At 36.1% G+C, this 25,610-nt stretch overlaps 1 protein-coding gene across 38 annotated transcripts in view; it reads right to left on the reverse strand.

Annotated features, from left to right (window-relative positions):
• Nucleotides 1–25,610, reverse strand: part of RIMS2 (regulating synaptic membrane exocytosis 2) — a 653,442-nt gene that overhangs the window by 537,087 nt on the left and 90,745 nt on the right. For 25 of the 38 annotated variants that reach the window (XM_066265866.1, XM_066265874.1, XM_066265859.1 and 22 more), the window contains exons 2-3: nt 23,582–23,614; nt 23,100–23,186 (exon numbers count right to left, since the gene is read on the reverse strand). The exons of the other annotated variants lie outside the window; for them this stretch is intronic. In XM_066265866.1, the coding sequence (XP_066121963.1) occupies nt 23,100–23,186; nt 23,582–23,614 (120 nt within the window). The remainder of the gene's footprint in view (nt 1–23,099; nt 23,187–23,581; nt 23,615–25,610) is intronic. 38 annotated transcript variants of the gene reach the window in all.

The raw sequence follows: 25,610 nt of genomic DNA on the forward strand, positions 1-25,610 counted from the left end.
GTCACTGGCTTGAGCCCAAAGGTCGCTCGCTGGCTTGAAACCCAAGATCGCTGGCTTGAGCCCAAGGTCACAGGCTTAAGTAAAGGGTCACTCACTCTTCTGTAGCCCACAAGTCAAGGCACATATCAGAAAGCATTCAATGAACAACTAAGGTGCAACATCGAAGAATTGATGCTTCTCATCTCTTTCCCTTCCAGACTGTCTATACCAGGGGTCTCAAACTTGCGGCCCGCGGGTCGCATGCAGCCCGCCGAACAATTTTGTGCGGCCCGCAGACTAATCCACAAAGTTCAAAATATTTTGGATAAAATTAAGTAAGCCTAGGGGCCTACTTGTATTTTTCATTTCTCTAGCATCCTAGCTAGATATTAGCTTAGTTATCAGCAGTTGTGATGCGAACTACAGTTACTGGTCGTTTTGTGACACTGAGTAAACTGCATGTACGATTGTGCTTGTTGTACTTACTGATTTTTTTTTGTTTTCAACTGCAGTGAGAAAAGTGTTGCGTAACAGTTGCCTTTTGTAGACCTAGTGCGGCCCGCCGAATGGCTGTGATCTTGCTCTGCGGCCCACATGCTGAGTTGAGTTTGAGAACCCTGGTCTATACCTATCTGTCCCTCTCACAAAAAAAAGAAAAAGAAAAAGAAAAAGATATCAACTCTCTTCAAATCAGCCTATTGATTCAATGTCATAACAAGAAAAATCTCAGCATAATTGTTTTTAAAAAATGACAAGCAAATTCTAAAATGTATATGGAAAAGCAAAATTCCTAGATAGGTAAAATATTTTGAATAAGAAGATTGAAGGAATCACAACACCTGATTTCAAGACTTACTATAAAAGCTACACAAGTTATCAAGTCAATATGGTATTGGCAAAGGAACAAAACAGAATCCAGAAATAGTACAATACTTAAATGGCCATTTATTCTTCTTAAAAGGTTCCAAAATAATTCATTGGTGAAAAAAAAGTCTTTTAAGCAATGGGAAATTAATGTGTAAAGAAATAATTGGAAATCCATGTGTAAAAAAAATTAGCCTCAATCCTATCTCACAGTTTACATCAAAATTAACTGAACATATTACAGAACCACAATCAATGGACTACAGAAATAAATATAATAACTGGAACTTTAAAACTTCTAGAAGACAACATTGAAGAAAACTGTGTTCTTGGGTAAAAGAGGAATCAGTGGGATATAAAACGTTTGAACCAGAAAGCAGCCATTGGTAACATAGAAATGAATAAACATGGCCATGTTCCAATAAAACATTATTCATGAACACAAATTTGCATTTCATGTCATCATATAGCCAAAGAACATTATCATTTAAAATTTTTTCATTTTAAAACATAAAAACCATTTTTTTGTATTTTTCCAAAGTGAGAAGCAGAGGAGGCAGATAAGACTCCCTCATGCAACTGGGATCCACCCAGAATGCCCACCAGGGGGTGATGCTCTGCCCGTCTGGGGCATTGTTCTGTTGCAACCGGAGCCGTTCTAGCACCTGAGGCAGAGGCCATGGAGCCATTCTCAGCACCCAGGCCAACTTTGATCCAATGGAGCCTTGGCTGAAGAAGGGGAAGAAAGAAATAGAGAGAAAAGAGAGGGGGAAGGGTGGAGAAGCAGATGGGCGGTTCTCCTGTGTGCCCTGGCTGGGAATTGAACCCAGGAATTCCACACACTGGGCCGACACTCTACTGTTGAGCCAACTGGTCAGGGCCAACATAAAAACCATTTTTAACTCACCAGTTATATAAAAAACAAGCAGTGGGGCAGATTTGGCCCCTGAGCCATGATTTGCAAATTTCTATACTAAAAGATTTCATTTATATCACATTCTAGAAAAAGCAAAATTATAAGTACAGAAATCAGATCAATGGTTCTTAGGGGCTGGAGTAAGGCAAGGGGCATAAAACTACAAATGAGCAAAAGAAACTTTTAGGGGTGAAGAAAATATTCTGTTTTAATTATTGTGGTAGATATATAACTAAATATGTTTTTCAAAATTCACTAAAGAGTGTATCTCAAAGGGGTAAATTTTACTGTAAATAAATTATACCTCATAAAATATGGCTTTTAATAAAGTAAGTTTAACAGTGTTAATCTTAAATCAGTAGGTATATAAATTGAAAGTAGAGTTCTGTGGCCTGGCCTGTGGTTGCTCAGTGGATAGTGTCAACCTGGAATGCTGAGGTCACTGGTTCAATCCTCTGGGCTTCTCTGGTCAAGGCACATATGGGAGTCAGTATTATCTCTTTCCGCTCCCCCCCCCCACTTCTCTGTCTTTCTTCTCTAAAATGAATAAAAAACAATCTAAAAAAAAAATAGAGCTCTGTGAATGAGTACTTATATTTACCGATACTTAATCACAAAGCATACTTCCTTTTTTACACATATCAGTAAATTCAAATAGCCATGCCAGTTTTATTAATTTTTTGGAACTTTAGATAATACAATTTTTCCCTGATGATCTACACCAGGTTTAAGTGAAGCTTTGCTAACACAAAACAAGCACCAACCACTACAGGAGTCAAGCCCACAAAACAGGTACCAGAAAATGCGTGGTTTTAAGTAGACTGCTGAATGAGCTCTGCATCAGAGCTTCCCCATCATTTAGAAGAATTATCTTTCTTCTTTTTTTTTAGAAGAATTATCTTTCAATGTGTGAGAAATATAATACATTTCTACTTTATAGCTGCTGAGACACTCATAATCTCTGACATACAGTACTCAAATTTAATTTAGAGCTTTTTATCACAAATGAATATCTAAAAAACATAATGATACATTAATTTAGAAATAAGGCTTTTCCACTTATTTCATAAAGCTCTTATATAATCCAAACTTTTAATGTGTGTATTTTCTAATCAATGCCTCCTTCATCACTAAAGCAACTCACTAAACTCAGTCTTTTCCAAAATAAATTTTCTTCACTTCTGAGCTTTTTGAAAAAACTAAAATTTCAATCTGTTAGTCTGTGGTAATCCTATGTTCCTGGCAATTTTATACCCAGACACATCGGTTTTTGTTGCTGTTTTCTCAGCAGATAGATATGCTTTCATAATATCCATAAAATAACAATTTGCATTACTACTTTTAAAAAGTAATCTTTAAAGGTTTGTTTACCACAACTCCCAACACCAGCCATTGTTAATTTCTAGACTGATGCTAAATTTCTTTATCTCCCATTTCACATATTCCATCAAGTACAGTAGTCCCCCTTATCCACAGGATATACATTCCAGGACCCCCAGTGGAGGTTGGAAACCAAGAATAATACCAAATTCAATATACTATGTTTTTCTAATACATACATATCTATGATAAAGTTTAACTTAAATACTAGACACAGTAAGAGATTAAGAACAACAATAATAAAATAGAACAATCATAACAATATACTTTAATACAGTGGTTCTCAAAGTGTGCACCAGAGCGCACTGGTGCACCCTAGAAGATTTCCAGGTGTACCCCATGGTATTCCAGAGAAATATGTGCCTGTTGAGAACCAAAAAACCAACAGGGTTTTTGGAGTTTAGATTTCTGAGGGACAGAGGTGTGGAAATTGGCTGTAAGCTGACAGTCTGCCCAAAGCCCCACCTCACTTGCCTGATTAGGTTGCAAAAGGCTGTTAAGCTGTGGTGCTGGATAGTTTACACTACACACCATGTTCCCTGGAAAGACTGGAGGCAAGTTTCTTCTATCCTTTGGGGAAAAGTTAAGATTTGCTAATGGCCTCACTTTGCCCTATAAATAAAGCAAGATGCAAATTTTGGCCATGCTCTGTTCTTGCCAGCAGCAATTACAGGGCCCTCCTGACCCCTTATTTTCTTAATTCCACATATTTTCTTAATTCCACACCATTACCACTCGGGACCTGGGATTACTAGCTGTGCAGGTTCATGGCATGTGCCCGTCCAAATATAAAAATAAATATACTTTATTATACCATTTCATTGTGGAAATATTGCTCTTTTTGTTAACACATCATTATTATATTTATTATTAACACATCATTATAATACTTTTAGATAAATACACCCAAATAAAGTGGATAGATTTCTCAAAAAGAAGTGAAATATTGAGGAATTCAATTCTGGAAGTGAGCAAAAGATAAGTATAAATAAAATAGGACTTGAAGGCTGACGGACAGAATTTAATTTATAGCATTTTCCATCACTTAACACTGAACAATATGTTTGGATTAAAAAAGCATTCATGGAAGCTTCAAGTGATGTTGGTTTAACATTAACAGAAGAACTGGCAGCTATATCTACTGATCATGGATTGATGATTAAACATAAAGAATTATCTCTTGAAGCCTTTTGGATTTCTATAAAAGAATAATATGTGGCAATATCTAAAAAAGCTTTGAACATTTTACTACAATTTTCAACATCCTATTTATGTGAATTATGATTTTCTACCCTCAATACAACTAAGAGTAAAAAGAGAGGAATTCTTCAATATATTGACCAGGAAATGACAGTTTCTCTTTCAAATATATGCCCAAACACTGAAGAAATCGCTAGGACACATTAGGCTCATATTTCTCATAAACACAAGAATGAAAAAATTTAACACATTCATGCTGGGGCCTGCCAAATTTACTAAATCTTACTAAGAATAATCTCTCTCTCTCTCTCTCTCTCTCTCTATATATATATATATATATATATGCATACATATAAAGATAATTTTTTGTCTTTTTTTATTTTTAACCCCTCTTTTTTACAAATTCTAAAAAGCATAACTCAAAAAATGTAACAAAAACATTTTTTAATGTCAAAATAAATTTAATTTTCTCATATTTATTTCATTTAATTACCACAAAAGCATGATTGGACTTTATATTTTTTTCTCTAATATTTGACTTAATTATTATAACATATTTCTCAGAAATTTGTATATAGTATGCCAATAAATATTTGTAGGATTTTTTAAATTTTTATTTTATTTTAATTTATTGGGTTTACATAGATTCTAGTGTCCCCTCGAATACATACCCTCTCCCCTGTGTTACTCACAACATCCCCCTTGCCCTCCTGCCCGTAATGCCTTCCCCCAAGTTTTGCTTTTCTGCTCTCATCCCATCCTATCATCACCTTTCCCTCTGTCCACTTTCCCTCTTGACCCTTTGATACTGCCTCTGTCTCTATTCTGTTCCTCAGTTCATATTGTTCATTGGATTCCTCAGATGCATGAAGTCATATGGTATTTTTTTTTCTCTACCTGGCTTATTTCACTTAATATAATAGTTTCCAGGTCCATCCATGTTGTTGCAAAAGAAACTTGGAAATCTTCCCTCCTCTTGAATTTTTTGAAATAGCTTGAGAATGATAGGTGATAGTTCTTCCTTGAATATTGAGTAAAATTTGTCTGTGAAGCCATCTGGGCCAGGGCCTTTGTTTGTTGGGCGTTTTTTGATAATTGTTTCAATTTCATTTGTTATAATCAGTCTAATTAGGTTTTCTGATTCTTTCAGATTGATTTCTTAAAGATTATATTTCAAAGAATTTTTCCATTTCACCTAGGTTGTTTAGTTTTTTGGCATACAGTTCTTCACAGTATTTTCTTACAATCTTCTATTTCTGCTGTGTCAGTTGTTACTTCTCCACTCTCATTTCTAATTTTATTTATTTGAGTTCTCTCTCTTTTTACCTTGGTGGGTCTGACTAAGGGTTCGTCAATCTTGTTTACCTTTCCAAAGAACAAGCTCTTGGTTTCATTGATCCTCTGTATTTTTTTTTTAATCTCTATGTCAGTTATTTCCACTTGGATCCTTATTATTTCCTTCCTTCTACTTCCTTTGGGTTTTACTTGCTATTCTTTTTCTAGTTCTTTTAGTTGCAGGGTTAAGTTGTTTACTGGAGCTTTTTCTAGCTTCCTAAGGTATACCTGTAATGCTATGTACTTCCCTCTCAGGACTGTTTTTGCTGTGTCCCATAGATTTTGAGTTGTTATATGCTCATTTTCTTTTGTTTCAAGGAAATTTTTTATTTCTTCCTTAATTTCATTGTTGACCCATTTGTTATTTAATAATATGCCATTTAGTTTCCAAGTTTGAGTGTTTTTCAGTTTTTCTATTGTAATTGATTTCTAGTTTCATGCCATTGTGGTCAAAGAAGATGCTTGATATTATTTCATTCTTCTTATATTTGTTGAGACTCGTTTTATGCCCTAACATGTGTTCTATCCTAGAGAATGTAATATGAGCACTTGAAAAGAATGTATATTCTGCTGCTTGAGGGTGAAAGGCTCTGAAGATATCTATTAAATTCAGTTGATCTAGGCCTGACCTGTGGTGGCGCAGTGGTCAAAACACTGGGCTTCCTCGGTCAAGGCACATATGGGAATTGATGCTTCCTGCTACTCTCTCTCTCTTTCTCTCTTCTCTAAAATGAATAAATAAAAATTTTTAAAAAAAATCCAGTTGATCTAGTGTGTCAATTAAGGCCACTTTTTCTTTGTTAATTTTTTTCTGGAGGATCTATCCATTGATATTAGTGAGGTATTAAAATACTACTATTATAGCCTGACCAGGCGGTGGTGCAGTGGATAGAGCGTCGGACTGGGATGTGGAAGGACCCAGGTTCGAGACCCCGGGGTTGCCAGCTTGAGTGCGGGCTCATCTGGCTTGAGCAAAAGGCTCACTAGCATGGACCCAAGGTCACTGGCTCAAGCAGGGGGTTGCTCAGTCTGCTGAAGGCCCACAGTCATGGCACATATGAGAAAGCAATTAATGAACAACTACGGTGTCGCAACAAAAAACTGATGATTGATGCTTCTCATCTCTCTCCGTTCCTGTCTGTCTCTCCCTATCTATCCCTCTATCTGACTCACTCTCTGTCCCTGTAAATAAATAAATAAAATAAAATAAAATAAAATACTACTATTATAGTATTGCTGTTGATCTAACCCTTTATGTCCATCAAAAGCTACTTTATATATTTAGGTGCTCCTATATTAGGTTCATAGATATTTATAATGGCTATCTCTTCCTGTTGGATTTTTCCCTTTATCATTATGTAGTGACCTTCTTTATCCCTTACTATAGTCTTTGTTTTAAAGTCTATTTTGTCAGATATAAGTATTACTACCCCAGCTTTATTTTTTTTCATTTCCATTTGCATGAAATATTTTTTTTTCCATCCTTTTGCTTTTAGTCTATGTGTACCTTTTGTTTTGAGGTGGGTCTGTTGTAGACAGTATATGTATGGGTAATGTTTTCTTATCCATTCAGCTGCCCTATGTCTTTTGATTGGAGCATGTAATCCATTTATATTACAGATTATTATTGATATGTAGTTGTTTATTGACATTTTTCTCTTTAAATCTACATTCCTCTTTTACTAGTTTTTTCCCTACTTTGTTCTGTCTACAGCAGGCCCCTTAACATTTCTTGCAGAATTGGTTTGGTTGTGATGAATTCCTTGAGGTTTGTTTTTTTTTTGTTGTTTTTTTTTTTGGTCTGGGAAGCTTTTTATTTCTTTTTCAATCTCAAAAGATAACCTTGCTGAATAAAGAAGTCTTGGTTGTAGGTGCTTGTTCTGCATTACTTTTAGTATTTCTTGACATTCCCTTCTGAACTTAAGTGTTTCTGTTGAAAATTCAGATGTCATCCTTATGGGGCTTCCTTTATAAGTGATTGATTGTTTATCTCTTGCAGCTTTTAGTATTCTTTCTTTATCTCTTAGCTTTGGTATTTTGATTATGGTGTCTTGGTGTGGGTAACTTTGGGTTCTTTTTTAATGGGGTTCACTCTGCTTCTTGAACCTGTGTGACTCTTACCTGCATCAATTTAGGGAAATTTTCAGCTATAATTTCTCTAATCAGGTTCTCTATTCCTTGTTCTTTCTCTTCTTCAGGAACCCGTATGATGTGGATATTATTTCTCTTCATGTTGTCACAGAGCTCTCTTAGAGTTTCCTCAGACTTTTTTATCCTTTTTTCTTTTTGCTGTTCTGCTTCCATGCTTTCGCTTACCTTGCCCTCTGAGTCACTGATTCTATCCTCTGCTTCATCCAGCCTGCTTTTAATTCCTTCTAGTGTAGTCTTCATTTCTGATATTGTGTTTGTCATTTCTGTCTGGTTATTTTTTATGATTTCAATGTCCTTTTTGATGCTTGTTATCTCTTTATTTGGGTGTTCATTATGTCCATCCATTGTTGCTCTAAGATCTTTAAGCATCCTAACAATCATTAATTTAAACACTGCATCTGATAATTTGGTTATTTCCATCTCACTCAGTTCTTTTTCTGGGGATTTCTCTTGTTGATCCATTTGGATTGCATTTCTTTGTCTTCCCATTTTGTCTGTGTTTATACTCTTTCTTTGGGTGTGTTGTTTGTGTAGCCAACTGAGTCTAGGGATGGTATTGTCTGCCTCCAATTTTCAGTTGTGTTGTTTCTAGGTCCTCTTGGGTTGTTATCAGCTGCTGTTTGTAATCTGCTGTGGACTGCTTATTTGCTATCACTATTCATTTTGCTATTTGTGTTGGCATTTTCTATGTCTTAGGTGGGTCAGATGTGAGGATCCCTTCCTTAAGCTACCGCTATAACAAGGGTTGTTAGGTCCTGAAATGATGTTCTTCGTATCTGACTGCTCAATGTACCTTCCCTGGACCTCCCTGGCCAGAGCCTGGCGCAATCACTGGGGGTCACTGCCTATGACTGGCCTATCTTTTTGGAGCTACACGTGATCCAGATCTTGTGGCTGCCTCTGCAAGGCCCATGTGCCATTGTAAATATCAGCTGCATTCCTAGGCTAGCTTCTATCTACTCTTGGCCTGGGGGAAGATCCTTTGAAAGTTCAAGGTCTCCTGAGATCTGCTTTCTGCTGCCTCTTATTGCTGGCTATTTATTGGGCTCAGTACTATAAATCAGTGATTAGATATGGTATTAGATGTCGCTTACCCTTAGCCTCAGATGTCTTTCTATACAGACTTTTTATTTATTTTGTTTCTTCTTTTTCAGCACTCAGCAGGGTGTGGTCTCAAGGGTCCAGTGGGTGTAGCCTCTGTGCTTCCTATGAGTGGTCTGTCTGCCACTCCGACACCTGTTGCCACCTGCATGGCAGCTACTGGCTTCCGCCACCCCTGGTGGGCCTGCACAATCCCACTCGGATTGCCCTGGAGGTCGCCTGGGCCCCAGCTGTTGCCAAGGGTGACCTCAAGCTGTGTGCAAGATTGTTTGTGAGCTTGGACCTCCACAGCGGCCCACTGTGGCTTCCGCCTCCATGGGCAGGCCCACGTGCGCCCCTTTGGACCACTTCCGCTGTTGCTCGGGCCCCAGCCACTGCCAAGGGCACCTTCAAACCACAGGCAGGATTGCGCATGAGTAGCAGCTGCTGTGGGCTCTGCTTCCAAGGACTGCCTCGCTGTTGTCCAGGCCCCATCTGCCTCCAAGGGCAGGCGGGATTGCGCATGAGTTTGGACCTCCGCAATGGCCACTGTGGCTCCTGCCTCTGCTCCTGCCTCCACAGGCAAGCCAGCATACGCCCAGGCTCGGCCGGGTGGGCTTGCGTGCTGTCTCCAACCTCTACAACAGTTGCTGTGGTTCCCGCCTTCGCAGGCAGGCCCGCTCCCTCCTGTTCAGACTTCTTCCACAGTCTCCCAGGCTCGCGCCGCAGGCGAGCTTGTGCACTCACTCCAACCTCTGCAGCGGCCACAGCTGCTCCACCTTCATGGATGGGCCCACGCATGCTCACTCGAACGCCCTGGCTCCTGGGGCAGCACCCCGCAGCAGCTGGCCCACCCACCCCTGGTGAGCATTCGGCAGCATGGGCGGGGTAGGGGGGCAGTGTAGCGCAGACCTCAGCACTCACTACCTGTGTCCCTAATGTGCTGCCTGCCTCTAAGCGCTTCTTTGTTCTGTCTGGAGCAGTAGAGCCTCTGGTTAGCGGGGTAATTTCTTTCCTTTGCTGGTGTTGCTGCTCCAAGGAAAAATGTTCACTTTAGATTTGGGGATTCAGCCCAGGGGGTAGGGTGTTCATCCCTCAAAGTGTCTCCCCCTGTGCCTCTGAGACCACACTCTCCCCTGGCAACTCCAGTCCTCCAGCGCTCCCTGCTCCTGGAGCCCCAAGCAAGTGGCTGTGAGCGAGGCTCTCTGTGTGGTTCCTTTAATGCGTAACCTGGGTCTGAGAGTTCTGTCTCCTTCTCTCAAAGAGTATCTAGGCTCTTTCTACAGCCAAATACAATCCATTTGCCCCTTCAAGGCTCCAGGGCTCTAGGCTGAGACTCCACTTCTGGGGCTGAGGACCCACAACCCACAAATCACTGGACAATCCTCCCCACTGCAAGAGTCCTTCCAGGCTGCCTCTTACTCCCGGGAGGAGGGCAGCCCTTTCCGCGTCTCTGCCTTTCCTACCAGTCTCAGTGTGGGTTCTTTAGTGGTCCTTGGCTGTAGAATCCTCTTAGTTTTGTCCAAAGTTGGTCTTTCAAGATAACTGTTCTCAAAATTAAGTTGTAATCCACTTTGGTTCTAGGATGTGGGAGTTGGAACGTCTGCCTACTCCGAGGCCATCTTGTCTCTCCCCTATTATTTGTAGAATTTTAAATGTGCTCCAACTTCAAAAAGTATGAGAACCACTGCTTTAATAAAACATACCTGAATGTGGTCTCTCTCTCTCTCTCTCTCTCTCTCTCTCTCCTATAATATTTGTTATAGTTTTTAGTCCAAATTCCTGAATTTGTGTAACCATCCCTTACTTACAGTAAATGGCTTGGTGTCACTCATTTCAGGGGACGCTTCACTAAAGTCTTCATATGAACTCAATGCTTTCTGATACAATACAGTAACATATTTTCTGTTCATGTCTTCCACCCACAAACTTGATGACTTTTCTATCTTAACTAATAAGCACTTACTACACATTGTAGCCATGACTTTTTCAATTTGAAGTGCAACAGCAAACTAACACAAATTTCTTTTTCCATATTTCACAATTTGACAGATAGAAGATTCATTTTTACCATAGATCTTAGCAACTTCGCATGTGGTTTTTTTCCCTTTCCTTATTAAGACAAGAACTTCCACATTTCCACTTAAGGAAAGCACGTTTTGGCTTTTCTTTAGCTATCTGAATGGTAAGCATCAGTATTCTTATAATTTGGGGCCATTATTCAGTAAGGGTTACCTGAACACAAGTGTTGACATTTTAACTGAGATGGCTACTGGCTGACTAAATGGTCATACACAGACGTATATGGATGAGTACATTCACAGTATGGATTTGCTGGACAAAGAGATGATTCACATCCTGGGCAGGACAAAATGGGACAGCATGAGCTTTCATCACACTATTCAAAATGGTGTGCAATTAAGTGTTTATGAATTGTTTATTTCTAGAATTTTCCAATATTTTCAGACCATGTTTGACAGCTGCTAACTAAAACCAGGGAAAGCAAAAACAAGGACAAGGGGAAACTGTGATCTCTATAGGTACAGGTATGATTGTCTGAGGTCTTTTCAGGACAACCTATCTTCTCCGTGCAGTACTTTTAATTCAAACTAAAGAAATTGAGGGTTTCTCATAAGATAGATTTTATAATAACTAAAAATAAAGTAACTTCCTTTTATGAGAGGGATTTCAGAAAAATAAACTCTATATATTACAAAATATATTGTACTTTCACTTTGTAACTTGTTCTAATCCATCCGGCAAAATGGATGTTCTTCTTTGTTCCTTTTTGAAAATTGTTTTACTACAGTGTTTGTAAACATTGTATGCCCATATAAATATTTTAATCCTTTTACCCAGTTCTCTTTAAAGTCCTGGTAGAATCTGTATTGAAATTGTATTACATTTATACATTAGTTTTAGGAGAATTGACATTTTTACAATATTGAGCTTCCTTTGCACAAGCATGATGAGTTCATTTATCACCAACCCTCCAAAACAGTAACTTCCTACATGGCTTTGCAGGGAATTTTTTAGCTCAAATGTTTCCACCTAACTTACAATCCACCCCAAAAAAGTCCATGGATAAACCTGAAGAGAGGGAGAAGGAAGGAGGGAGGGAGAGAGAGAGAAAAAAGAGAGGGGGGGGGAGAAACATCGATCTGTCCCTGTATGTGCCCTCACTGGGGATTGAAACAGCAACCTATGTGCTTTGGGACAATGCTCTAACCAATCGAACTATCTGGCCAGTGCTAGACCTGTATTTTAATTTAATTAGCTCCTTTTGTAATTGCTTCTATTACAATATACTTTTTATTTGTTTTAACTCCATTTTAAAACATTATTTTGATTCAGAGGCTATAAGATTCACCAACTTGTCAAAAAACAGATTAGGGACCTCTATAAAATATTCTTATGTCCTATATTTTGCTTCAGAAAAAAAGTAAAAGCAAGTTCCCCAACAACTGCATGAAGCCAATATAACCGTGATACTTTCTGCTTTCCACTTCTATAACTCCTCATTATTCTTACTACAGTTCTATATCACTTCCTTAGGAAGGTATTCCTTAACATTCCTATGTCAAATCCCTCCTTTAAATATTTTTAAAGCACTGTAGTATATAGCATTTCCACAGCTGATCCTTTTATTAATATGATTATGACTTATGCCTCACTCTCTAATTATAAAATATAATCCATGAGGATTATTTATCTTTTGCTACTCTCCACTTCATTTCATTGACTGGCATAATGCATAGCCCATAGCCAATGCCTCTATATATATTTACCAAATGCTTGAACTAATGATGGATAAATAAATGTGTATTGTGTATGTACTACTTAATAAGTGACAAAGCAAAAATATAATGAAGAGTTAAAATATGGCCCTGGCCAGTTGGTTCGGTGGTAGAGCATCTGCCTGATGTGTGGATATCCTGGGTTATCCTAATTCTCAGTTAGGGCACACAGGAGAAGCAACCATCTGCTTCTACCCTCCATTACCCCCCTCTTTTCCTTTCCTACAGCCAAGGCTCAACTGGTTCAAGCGCATTGGCCCCAGGGCGCTGAGGATGGCTCCATGGAGCCTCTGCCTTGGGCACTAAAAATAGCTCAGTTGCAAGCATGGTCCCAGATGGGCATAGCATCAGCCTCAGATCGGGGTTGCTGGGTGGATCCTGGTGGGGGTGCATGTGGGATTCTGTCCCTCTGTCTCCCCATTCTCACTTGGGGAAAGAAAAAAATACATGAATAAAAAAAAACAAAAACAAAGGAAGCTAAATATGACCTTGTCATAGGTAATGTAGTATAAACATATATGGATAAGTATAGACATAGGATGAATGTAAACACACTGTATACAAGGCAAAATGAAACATATACTAAATAAATATATAAAACAAATAGTACTGGAGCACAAAGAGCCATTAATTGTGAATGATGCTGGCATGTCACATAAGAAACACATTTTTTTAGTTTTTAAACATCCTGCACATCCTAAATTTGAAGGATATGCAAAATTGTGACAGACAGAAAATGAAGAATGATTCAACCTGAAATGTTTCATATGCAAAGCATATGAGCAGATGGAGAATTCAGGAAGTTGAAAGCATTCCCATTTGGCATAAAGTATGTATGAGATAAAACGGGTAAGAGAAATAAGAGGAAGAAGATGGAAAGGCAATTTTGGGAAAATATCTTGAATTCCATGCTTAAAATTATTTCCCACATTATCTGATATCCATCTTAGTTTGTGATATTATGTTATAGAAATCAGTAAGACAAACTTGAGAAATATTATAAAACTATCTCAGATACATATTTGGTTCGCTCTTTTGAGCTAACAGTATCTCTCTGAAACAATCTGTAACTATTACACAAAAACCACATTAAAATGCTCTTTTATATCAAAATTCACAGGAAGGTTTTTAGGTAATATTAACCTTTTATCTTTAATATTACTATTTAATAAAAATGGTTTTACTTCTATTTTATAATGCCACCATAATCAAAATCCAAAAGGCAATGAAATTAATAAGGTCTATTTCTTTAAAAAAATCAAAAAGCTTTTATACAATTACTAGATATAGAATTTGGAAGTGAAATGAGTATTCTGTTCAAAAAATGAAATAATCTTGGGGTAAGAGACTGAGATTTAAAATAAGTAAAAGAATAGAAAAGAAAATAGTAAAAGTACACTCATAGCTTATAATAGACACCAGGAAATGATTATCCTCAACATGTAGATACTCCTCTCTGAGGCTGAGATGAAAGCTTGCTTCACTGCTTTTCTGAAATTTGTTCCTTAAAGAAAAGTATTTACCAAGTTCAATTCTGAAAAAATAAATACTGATAAACAGAACAAAGATATTAATATTGTTATAAATATTCTACTTTCAACTTCTTTCTCCTTTGAAAAAAGCATTAGAGAGTAAAACACTTTTATGCATTGCTGTCTGGGTGAAACAACACATATTCATCATCTAAAAGAATCAATAAAAAGAAAACTCTAATGACAGTATTTATTTTTTTTATAATTTGTGTGAACTTAACTGAACTTAATCTAAGACTGATGAAGACAACTATAAATCCTGAACTTGCATGATGTAGCAGCACAAGTTGCTATTTATCTTGTTGGCACCAAAGATATCAAAATAATAACTAATATAAACAAGGATAAAAGAATGTCTTTAAAATTTTTTATGTAAGAATATGCAGATTACTGAATCCACACAAAACCTAATGGATTTAACTCTCTGGAGTAAGAACCTAAGAATGTGAATTTTTTAGAAGCACCCAAGTGGTTTTCAGAATTACTAGCATACAGATCATTCATGATTTGAAACTTATTTTGCTCTACAGCTTACACCATCGCTGTGCTTCCTCTAACATTTACACTAGAATAATGTCTTCTTATTTCATGCTCTTTCACACCTTTGCATACTCTATTCCATCAACAAGAATATAATTACTATTTTTCCCGTGTAAGTCGTATCATTCAAGGCCTTGCTTAGATTTACACAACCCTGTGTGATCCTCACAAAGCAGAGCCAAACATTCACTCTATATTGTTCTTTCTGAACAATATATTATAATTATTCTTATACAGTGGTACCTTGAGATACGAACAAACCAACATACAATTTTTTAAGATACGAGCTGTGGCTCGGTCCATATTTTTGTTCGAGATCTGAGTGAAATTCTGAGATATGAGTCGTGATTCGGGAAGCTGCAGCTAGTGGGCACATTGGTGCATGGGTCCAGTATCGGCAGTTTGATATACGAGTTGACTGACTTACGAGCTCAGTTACAGAATGAATTAAATTCGTATCTCAAGGTACCACTGTATACATATAGTCTGTCTAGGACAATTTACCTTCTGCCTGGCACAGTATCATACACATACTAGGTAATTAATGTATGTTTTATTTAAAATCGAGTTGAAGTATTTCATATGAGCAAGAAAAATTCAGTTATTTCTACAGTGGGGGAAAAAACAAAGATTCATCTTTGGACACAGTCCAAGCCTCGGTTTCACTACCTGTTAGATATTTGAGATTGCTGGTAAGTTACCTAGCCTGAGCACCAGTGTCTACATCTGTCAAATTAGGATTTTAATATAGACTTTATAGAGTTACTAGGCTGATTAAGTAAGATAACATATGAAGACAACCTAGCTTAATGTTTCTATTCTCCATTCTCTCTTCTCATTTACTTATTTGTTATGTCTGGGCCTGGACTTGGCCCTTTTCCTTATAGAAGGAGCATCTGTTCCCCATATTTTACATTACTTATAATAATATTCAAGGTTTTAGTATTTGTCTGAGCCTTCATCCTCTTTATCATTAAAGGAGCTAAAAATATGCATCTGATTAATCTAATGGAAAACTGTATACTTATATTCTCACTCTTCTTAACTATGATTAGTATTCCCAGGTTTAAGTTGATCAGATATTATAAAGATTTCTCTTTAACAGTCCAAATCAGTGAAACTTTTCAATCTTAATGTAAGACTTGATTTCTAACAAAACTGGAGAATTGAAATAAATGTTTTAACACTGACTTTCATCACAGAATGAATTTGAAGTAGTGTTTCTACAAGTTCATGGCATTCACTTATGGAATGTTATCATTAAACATAGTCATATACTTTTTTTAGAGTGCTTTCAAGACTACAGAGTGCAACCCAATACTAGGACATACAATCAATTTAACACACTAAGATTCACAAGTTTTTAATAAAATAGAATAGATCAGAGTATTGGAAAGAGTACAAGTAAGCATTTCATGATAATCATTTCTATTAAATATATATATATATAGTTGTATATATATTATAGTGCAAAATATATTGCTTTTTATGAACAGAGGTTAAAAAATAAAATAAAAGCCTGACCAGGTAGTGGCGCAGTGGATAGAGTGTTGGACTGGGACTCTGAGGACCCAGGTTTGAAACCTGATGTCACCGGCTTGAGCACAGGCTCATCAACTTGAGCACAGGCTCACCAGCTTGAGTGTGGGGTTGCTTGAGCATGGGATCATAGACATGACCCCATGGTCGCTGGCTTGAGCCCAAACGTCGTTGGCTTGAAACCCGAGGTTATTGGCTTGAGCCCAAGGTCGCTGGCTTGAGCAAGGGGTCACTTGCTCTGCTGTAGCCCCCCCGGGGCAAAGCACATAAGAGAATGCAATCAATGAACAACTAGGGAAACTAAAGAACCACAATGAAAAATTGATGCTTCTCATCTCTCTCTCTTCCTGTCTGTCTGTCCCTATCTGTTCTTCTCTCTGTCTCTCTCTCGGTCTCTGTCACAAAAAATAAATAAATAAAAGTATGAAATCCAATGCTTTACTAATCAGATGAGAAAAGAACTAATGTTCTTTTATAATAAAAGAATAAATATATGTCATATAGCTGGCCATCCCAGCTCTCTCATCTGAACTTCTAAATAGCTCCCTACATAATTATTCATGATTATTATAACTCTGTTTATTCTAAAACACAAATCAGATCACATTATATTATGTACTGTTGTTCCTCTGCCTGGAATGACTTTTCTTCCTTTCTTGACCAGATAGATGCAGAGGTACCAAAACATCAAGCAGTAGAACATGCTTAATAAACAGAACCGATAGCATTACCATATAAATAAACAGGAAAGTAGAGACATAGAGACCCTGATATAGTAACTAGCTTAAATATCTTAAAATATTTTTTCTTTTTTTATTACTTTTTTATTGATTGATTTTGGAGAGAAGAAGGAAGAAAGAGGAAGAAATATAGAAACCAATCTGTTTCTGTATGTGCCCTGACAAGGAATCAAACCAGTAACCTCTTAATATCTGGACAATGCTCTAACCAACCAAGCTATCTGGCCAGGGCTGAAAATATTTTAAAACAGCTGAAGTATTTCACTTTCACAAGTAACTACAAAATTCTCTTCTAGAGTAGTATAAAAAAATAATGGCATCAGAATGTATATAATAGCACTATTCATAGTAGTCAAATATTGGAAACAACCTTAATGTATACCAATAGTAAAACAGTTTATAGTATATTCAGGTGCTAGAGAACCATACAGCTATGAGAATGAATGAAATACAACTACATGTACATAGATGAATCTCATAAACATTATCTTAAACAAAATAATTCAGACTCAATAGAGTATGTACTGTATGATTCCATTTGTATAAGGTCTAAATATAAATAGGAAAAATAACCGAGGTGCTATATAGAAGTCAGGGTAAAAGTTACCCTTTGGGGTAGGAAGTAGTTATCCCTGGAGTGAGCATGAGAAAAAGATCCGAGACATCTGGCAGTGTTCTCCTTCTTGCTCTTGGTGATGGTTTCCAGATAAGTTCACTGTCAGGCGATTCAATGAACTATATATTTGTGCACTTTTCACTATATATGCTGTTTTAATAAAATCTTTACTAATTTTATCGATTAATAAACAAGCAATCACAATTTTCCTTTCTTTACCCCTTTCTTGAGCCAAAGGAATTCAAGGTGGTTCTAAAATATATCATAGATGCAGACAATTTAGATTATTCAGACTGAAGTATATCTGTGTTGAACCTGGAAACACACTGATGGGCAGAAACTGCCATTTCACAAGTGCATATCAGCTGATCTGACCAGCCAAGCACTAATAAGAAGCACATAATTTATAAGATCATATCTTTGTTCATATCATCTTCAATCTTTAGAAAAAGAAAGAACAAGTGGAATTTTAAAGTAAAATTAAGTTAACAATATTCTCAAGACTTTTCAGTTTCCATCGCCATTAGCATTCAAAACAATAAAATCAATCCTTTGGGGACCCATCAACTCTCCCTTACAAGTTAATAATGGACTACCCATGCATTTAGAAATTTCACCTCTGATCTTAGACTCAGCTCTATTGCAAGTTAACATAATTAAATTCAGCAAAGAAATCATGTGATACACTCAATCTTATCATATCAGGTAAAAGCAGTTTTCCCAAATCTCTCTATGATCAGAAACCTAAATATTTCTATTTCATCTTCTGGAAGAGATAGGAGAAAAAACTGCCCTGTCTTAATGAAAAAGATTGCAATAAGTCATATTAACAATTAGCACTTCAGTGAAAGCCTCAAAATGTTGATTCTTAAATTCATGTCTCATCATTAAAAGGAAGCAAACAATTTTACCTAGACTGTTGGAAATCTGCTTCATCTGGAGACTTCAAATGGGCAAGTCTTAAGAATCCTCCAAAACAACCAAAAAGCCCATCAATAGATGACTGGATAAAGAAGATGTGGCACATATATACTATGGAATACTACTCAGCCATAAGAAATGATGACATCGGAATATTTACAGCAAAATGGTGGGATCTTGATAACATGATACGAAGCGAAATAAGTAAATCAGAAAAAACCAGGAACTGTATTATTCCATACATAGGTGGGACATAATAGTGAAACTAAGAGACATTGATAAGAGTGTGGTGGTTACGGGGGGGAGGGGGGAATGGGAGAGGGATAGGGGGTGGGGAGGGGCACAAAGAAAACAAGATAGAAGGTGACAGAGGACAATCTGAATTTGGGTGGTGGGTATGCAACATAATTGAACGACAAGATAACCTGGACTTGTTATCTTTGAATATATGTATCCTGATTTATTGATGTCACCCCATTAAAAAAATAAAATTATATTAAAAAAAAAAAAAAAAAGAATCCTCCAAAAATGCTCACTGGGTAGAAACATGAGCCCTGACTAGGATTCACCTAGCAAGCCCAATAGGGGAGATGCTCTGCCCATCTGGGGCCCTTGCTCCACTGCAACTAGAGCCATATTTTGGCGCCTGAGGTGAAGGCCTTGAAGCCATCTTCAGCACCCGGGGCCAACTTGCTCTAATCGAGCCATGGCTGCAGGAGAGGAGAGATGGGGGTGGAGAAGCAATGGGCGCTTCTCCTGTGTGTGCCCCGACCAGGAATCAAACCTGGGACTTACACATGCCTGAGCCAATGGCCAGGGCCCATCCTTCCACATTCTTGATCATAGTTAATAAAATCACCATCTAATTAGTTCTGATCAGAAATCTTACAGCCATCTTTGGTTCTTTTCTCTTCCTTACAAACTTCCTCTAAATCTACTCCACTAACAAAGCACATCATTTCAACCTCCAAATACAACCCCAATATATTTCTCTCCATCTTCACTGTATTAACCTGGTCCACATCATCATGAGCTCTAGCAGAGTCCCTCACATTATCTATAAAAACATGATCCTATCTAGGTCTTACCTCTGGAGCCTTATCTCCTGCCACATTACCTCTTGTCCGCTATACTACAGCCACACTAGTCTTCCTTATATCGCTCAAATCCTTTCACATATGATATTCCCTATGCTTAAAACATTCTTTCCCTTAGCATTTTTTCTTATATAAAATAAAAGACCTCATAATCAAACACGATTACTATTACTGTATAGATGGTCATCTGATTACAAGGACTCAAATTTCAGGTTTCCAAGTACTTAAAAGTATATTTATTGCTTATCACACCATGAGCAAAACTGTTATTACACAAAAATGCAAAACAAACTAATCCAACTCTTAGATTACTTAATTTGTATTTTAAAACTTTCTTACCTTTGATATTATGCTAGATATTAGGGATACAAAGTTAAAATAATAGTTGCATTATGAAGAATTTATCATTTTTTCCTAATATGCCCATCCATAATTACCCAGGAACATGTTTCATATACTTTGCAAATAACTTATATTGCCTTTATAGATAATTTTGCCTCATTTTTGATGCTGATGCAAAAAAAATAGTAAAAGATGATAAAATAAAATTAAAATTATTTAATTTGTATATTAAGGAGTGTATGCAAAGGTTGAATGAACTGACAACTGAAACAAATGGCTCAACCAATTTTCCATGCCTCAAAATTTATGGAAGTAAAATCTGGAGACATTGTTCTACTTACACCTACATTTTTACATTAAAAAACTATGAAATAAACAAACTCCAAAAATACAGACTTCAAGAAACCTAAATTACTATAGTTTTAAATATCCACAAAATGGATTTATATAAATTGTCAGGAAATATTAGCTTTTTATTACTATCTGAAAGAATATTTACTTAATTGTTTTACTACAGAAATGTTTACACAGAATACAAAAAAATCAGAAGTCATACTTTTTAATATTTACAAATTAAAATAAATACCTGGAATTTAGCTCTCAGGAATAACTTTATGGATGAATAAATAGAAAGTAAGCAGATAAGAAGTTATTGCACTCAAATGGTAGTAAAAGAGAGAAACAAGTAAGATGACTCAGAAAGAATCTTAGAATTCTGATCGAAGAGAAGGTGAATTAAAAGAGAAGATTCAGAAGTAAACCTGGCCTGTGGATCAGAAAAAGGAAAGCTCCTAGAAAATTACATAACAAAAATCTTCAACATAACAAGAATTTAAGATGAAGAAGTTAACTATTAAGGGAATCAATTAATTTTGAATTTTCAAATCTGCATAAATTACAGTGCAACAGGAATGAGTTGTCCAATGAGCTTTAATGAAAATAATCCCTATTAATCAAGAATTATTATTTATTTTATTTTTTTTTTATTTTTCTGAAGCTGGAAACAACACCCTAGATGGGCAGAGCATCACCCCCTAGAGGGCATGCCGGATGGATCCCGGTCAAGTACATGTGGGAGTCTGTCTCTCTGCCTCCCTGCTTCTCACTTCAGAAAAATACAAAAAAAAAAAAAAAAAAGATTAAACATGTAAATCAGTTGTAAAGAATTATTTATTGAGTTTCTATTATAGATCAGGCATTTTGCTAAATGCCAAGGATAAAAGAGTAGACAAGACCAACAGGTCTTGATATACAGCAACAGTTCCAATTTTAAAACTACCTACCAACTATTAGTAGTATATTACAATGTAGTTTTACTTCAGTTGAAACTGAAATGGTGACAAAATTTTAAATAAAATGCATACAAAGAAACATAAAATGGATGAGGATATTACCTTATCAATAACAAGACAAAAAGACTTATCTTCTAGTTTGTATTTAAAGGCAAAAAGTTGCCTGACTAGGCGGTGGTGCAGTGGATAGAGCGTCGGACTGGGAGGCGAGGACCCAGGTTAGAGACCCCGAGGTCACCAGCTTGAGCGCAGGCTCCTCTGGTTTGAGCAAGGCTCACCAGCTTGGACCCGGGATTGCTGGCTCGAGCAAGGGGTTACTCAGTCTGCTGTAGCCTCACAGTCAAGGCACTTATGAGAAAGCAATCACTGAACAACTACGGTGTCACAACAAAAAACTAATGATTGATGCTTTTCATCTCTCTCCATTCCTGTCTGTCTGTCCCTATCTATCTCTCTCCCTGTCTCTGAAAAATAAATAAATAAACAAACAAACAAATAAAGGCAAAAAGTGAATTTTTTCTATTTCATCTTAAGGCTTGTAGCAGTCCTTCTCATTTCCTTCCTGAGTTCGTGTCCTTTTCAATCTGTCCATTTCTTTAACCAAACCATCTTCTCTGTAAACATAATTCCTACTTTAAAAAGTGCAGGTGGTAAGAGCCTTTCCAAGTGCAGAGGCTAGGTGGTAAGAGCCTTTCCGAGTAAAATAGATGTTTTTATGGGGAGATTACAATTTAAATATATGCAGTCTGTCTCACATTCTCAGAGTTATTTCCAATTCACAACATAACTAATATGGCTTGTACAAAGTTAAAAAGATACAAGTGTGAACAACTTCTTAAAGAATGACTGAAATAGGCCCTGGCCAGTTAGCTCAGTGGATATAGCATCAGCTCAGCATATGGACATCCTGGTTCAATTCCAGTCAGGACACACAGAGAAGCAACCATCTGCTTCCCTCCCTCATTCTCTCCCCCTTCTCTCCCTATTCTCCTCCCACAGCCAGTGGCTCGATTGGTTCAAGCTGTGGGCCTGGGCATTAAGGACAGCTTTGTTGGTCTAAGTGTCAGCCTCGGGTGTTAAAAATAGCTTAGTTGATTCCAGCAGCGGTCCTAGATGGGAGTTGTTCAGTGGATCCCAGTCAGGGCACATGTGAGAGTCTGCCTCATTATTACCCCTCCTCTCACTTAAAAAAAAAAAAGTGACTAAAATAAATAAAATAGACCATTTCATTTAATGTTTCTGGTCAATGTAAGACTAAATTGCTGCTTTCTCAAATTATGGTACATCACACTAATAAAATGCTAAATAACTAAGTTAGTATATTCTAGTATATTCTAACACCTTTGGACATTTAGAAACTCAGAAGTAATACAATAACAAAAACTGCTTAACCTTTTCTAAAGAATCTTTATAAAACTATTTGACCAAAGATTAAATTTGGAAATTAATCCTTCTTAATGTCCTCTGGAATTACTTTTTAAAGGCACATACTTTGAAATATATTGCATTATTAGAGAAAGATATTTTACTGCATAAATACATTATACCTTATTTATGTAAAACTGAGGGAAGAGTTACCTCTTTGTTTTTACTATCCTATAAATTATTCTTCTATTCTTTTTGGATTTCTATGGGGTATAAAGTTAAAGTACCAAACTCATAACCTAACAACTTTCATTTCTGTGGAATAATAACCCAAGGGTTATATTTTAATACATACTTTTAGTATGTTATACTATCAGAGATAATATTTAGTCTATATAGATCATCTTACTTACGTCTGGGGCTCCTTTTCATTTTGATGTTTTTGCTGGGGCTGAAGAACGTTATTTACCAGTTCAGTGATCCCACTAAAGGGAAACCACCTGTTTAAATAAGCAAATAATGTGACTGAATAACCAAATGAATAACAATGTAGTTCAAATGTTTTCTTATCCATAATAATAAAAATACACAGGCACAAAAGCTACAGCCAATGGAAATGTGAGCTCCAAAAGTCATCCAGGCAGTCAGAATGTAGGGAAATTAAGTTTGAACACCAAACCACAAGCAGGCAGCAAAAAACTACATCCAGTCAGTATGTAGATGAAGTAAGAAACTACAGGCAGCTCTCCTACAAGCCAGAGAGTCAGGAAGCAGAAGACACACTAGCTGCAGCCTATCTAGTATTAGTGAAACTAATACCATCCAAGGTGCAGAAAGCAGAGTATGGCAAAGGTACAGAAGTCAAGCCTACTGCACTCTTAATACATTTACTTACTGTGTCGGTTGTGGTTTGTGTTCTTCTTTGACCCTAAAAAGATAAGTTTGCACAACTGAGTGCACTGTACTAGGAAGAAATTTCTATCTACAGATTTGTGATCATATAGAAATGAATGCTGAGGTTTGTTACATGGAAAATCTTAGTGCTTTGCTATATATTGGAATTGTACATTTGAATTAATTTGGCACAAAAAAGGAAGTTGAATCATTTGTTCTTAATAGAAGACTAATATTAAAACTCTATTGCTATTTTAATGATTTCATGATTTAGTCCTCAAGTTTTCTGCATATTTTATTGGTCTTGATATGGATGCTTTTAAAATAATAACTTTTAAAGTACCACATTAAACACAGTTACATTTGGTTTGCTGAAGATAAGTAGATTTCTTCAATATTTTTAAAATGTCTTCATTAATATAAATTGAAGACATGAAATTTTAAATAAAAAGTAAGTTTTTATAAAGGTATTTTTAAAGCCTTACAAGTTTCTGTATTTACTGCTTAAAGGAGCAGTTAAAGGAATCAAGGAGGAGGGAAATGTATCCCATCTACCCATCTAGCTACTAGGATAAGTACCTATTTTAAATTTAAAATATTCATAAGCTAAAGTAAATTATTCATATAACTATAACAAACTAAAAATGTGTTTAAACTATAATCAACTCAGTGCTTCACTGAAATGGCATTGGATATTTAAAAGACAGAGAAAGATCATTGCTACAAGGGGAGCAATGCCTTCTCACACTTTGCTTAGGGTGGTCCTGAGAGGTACCTATGACTCAGTGGTGAATCTTTTATTTTCCCAAAGAAAGACTAAGAACTGGTAACTAAAATTGGTCATCAAAATCTAAGACTTTGTTTACAAAGTTATATTAATACTATATATTAAATTTTCTTTAAATCAAATGGATTTTCTTTTCTAGTGTATTATTTCCAAAAAATAACTAGTAATTATATATCTCTATATTAACCAAAACATAATCATCTGTTCTCTGCATATACTTCAAAAACTGTAATATTTTAGCTTATGCTAAAGCCATATAATTTAGTTTGTAAATAATTATATAATTGATTAGTATAGAACGTTATATTTAACACCAAATATTATATTAACAAACACAAGCAAACTATAGTGACACTAGATTTTATCTAGAAAAACTATCATCATATTTCTTTGAGAATAAGGCAAAAAAAATTCTTAACATTTTAGAATAAACATGGTCCCACACAGATGACAAGAGATTATCATACCAGCTCTTCTTCAAACCATAGAACTATTCAAGATTACTATTCACCAAATAATATGTTAAAAACAAAAAATATTAAAATAAATGAGTGAAAAAAATGAGAAGGTATTTGTTTTTAAAAAATCCTGAATGATACTCTGAAAGGAATTATATTGCTCTTAGTCACAAAAAATTATATCATAAATAAATATTAATCTACAAATCAGTTTCCTTTTTCAAATCTTTACTTGAAGAAATTAATAAAGGTAAAAACTTTAATTACAAATTCAAGAATTATTTCTGGGCTTTGTAAACAATTTATAAATAAAATATGCAAACACCTGCATCAGCTTTCCAAAAAAATATGAATCATACTAGGGCACTATAAACATTTATCCAGTCTTTAAATATAATCACAAGTATAAAATTATTTTCCATTTTTCCAATATTTTAGATAAAATCAAACCACAAAGTATCTGATCACAATTAAAATGTTGAAATAATAACTTAAGAATTGGTAATATGAAAAATAATTATATAATAAATTTCCTTTACAACTGACAATATTGACAATGAACTCCTACATTTCTGCATTACAAAAACTATATAAAGGACATGTCATTTCCAGTCTCATACATAAAGAACCTGGAAATCATTATTACTATCCCTACAGAAAAAAAAAGCAGCTAAACAAACTGAAAATCAGTAATTCTTAAAGCCATAGAGAATGTAAGTCACAGGATAAAGTACTGTCATGAAAACTAGAGAAACAAACAAGCAAAATATCACTATTTACCAAGA

The sequence above is a fragment of the Saccopteryx bilineata genome, chromosome 3 (genome assembly GCF_036850765.1).
Source record: "Saccopteryx bilineata isolate mSacBil1 chromosome 3, mSacBil1_pri_phased_curated, whole genome shotgun sequence".
NCBI classification, from domain to species: Eukaryota; Metazoa; Chordata; class Mammalia; order Chiroptera; family Emballonuridae; genus Saccopteryx; species Saccopteryx bilineata.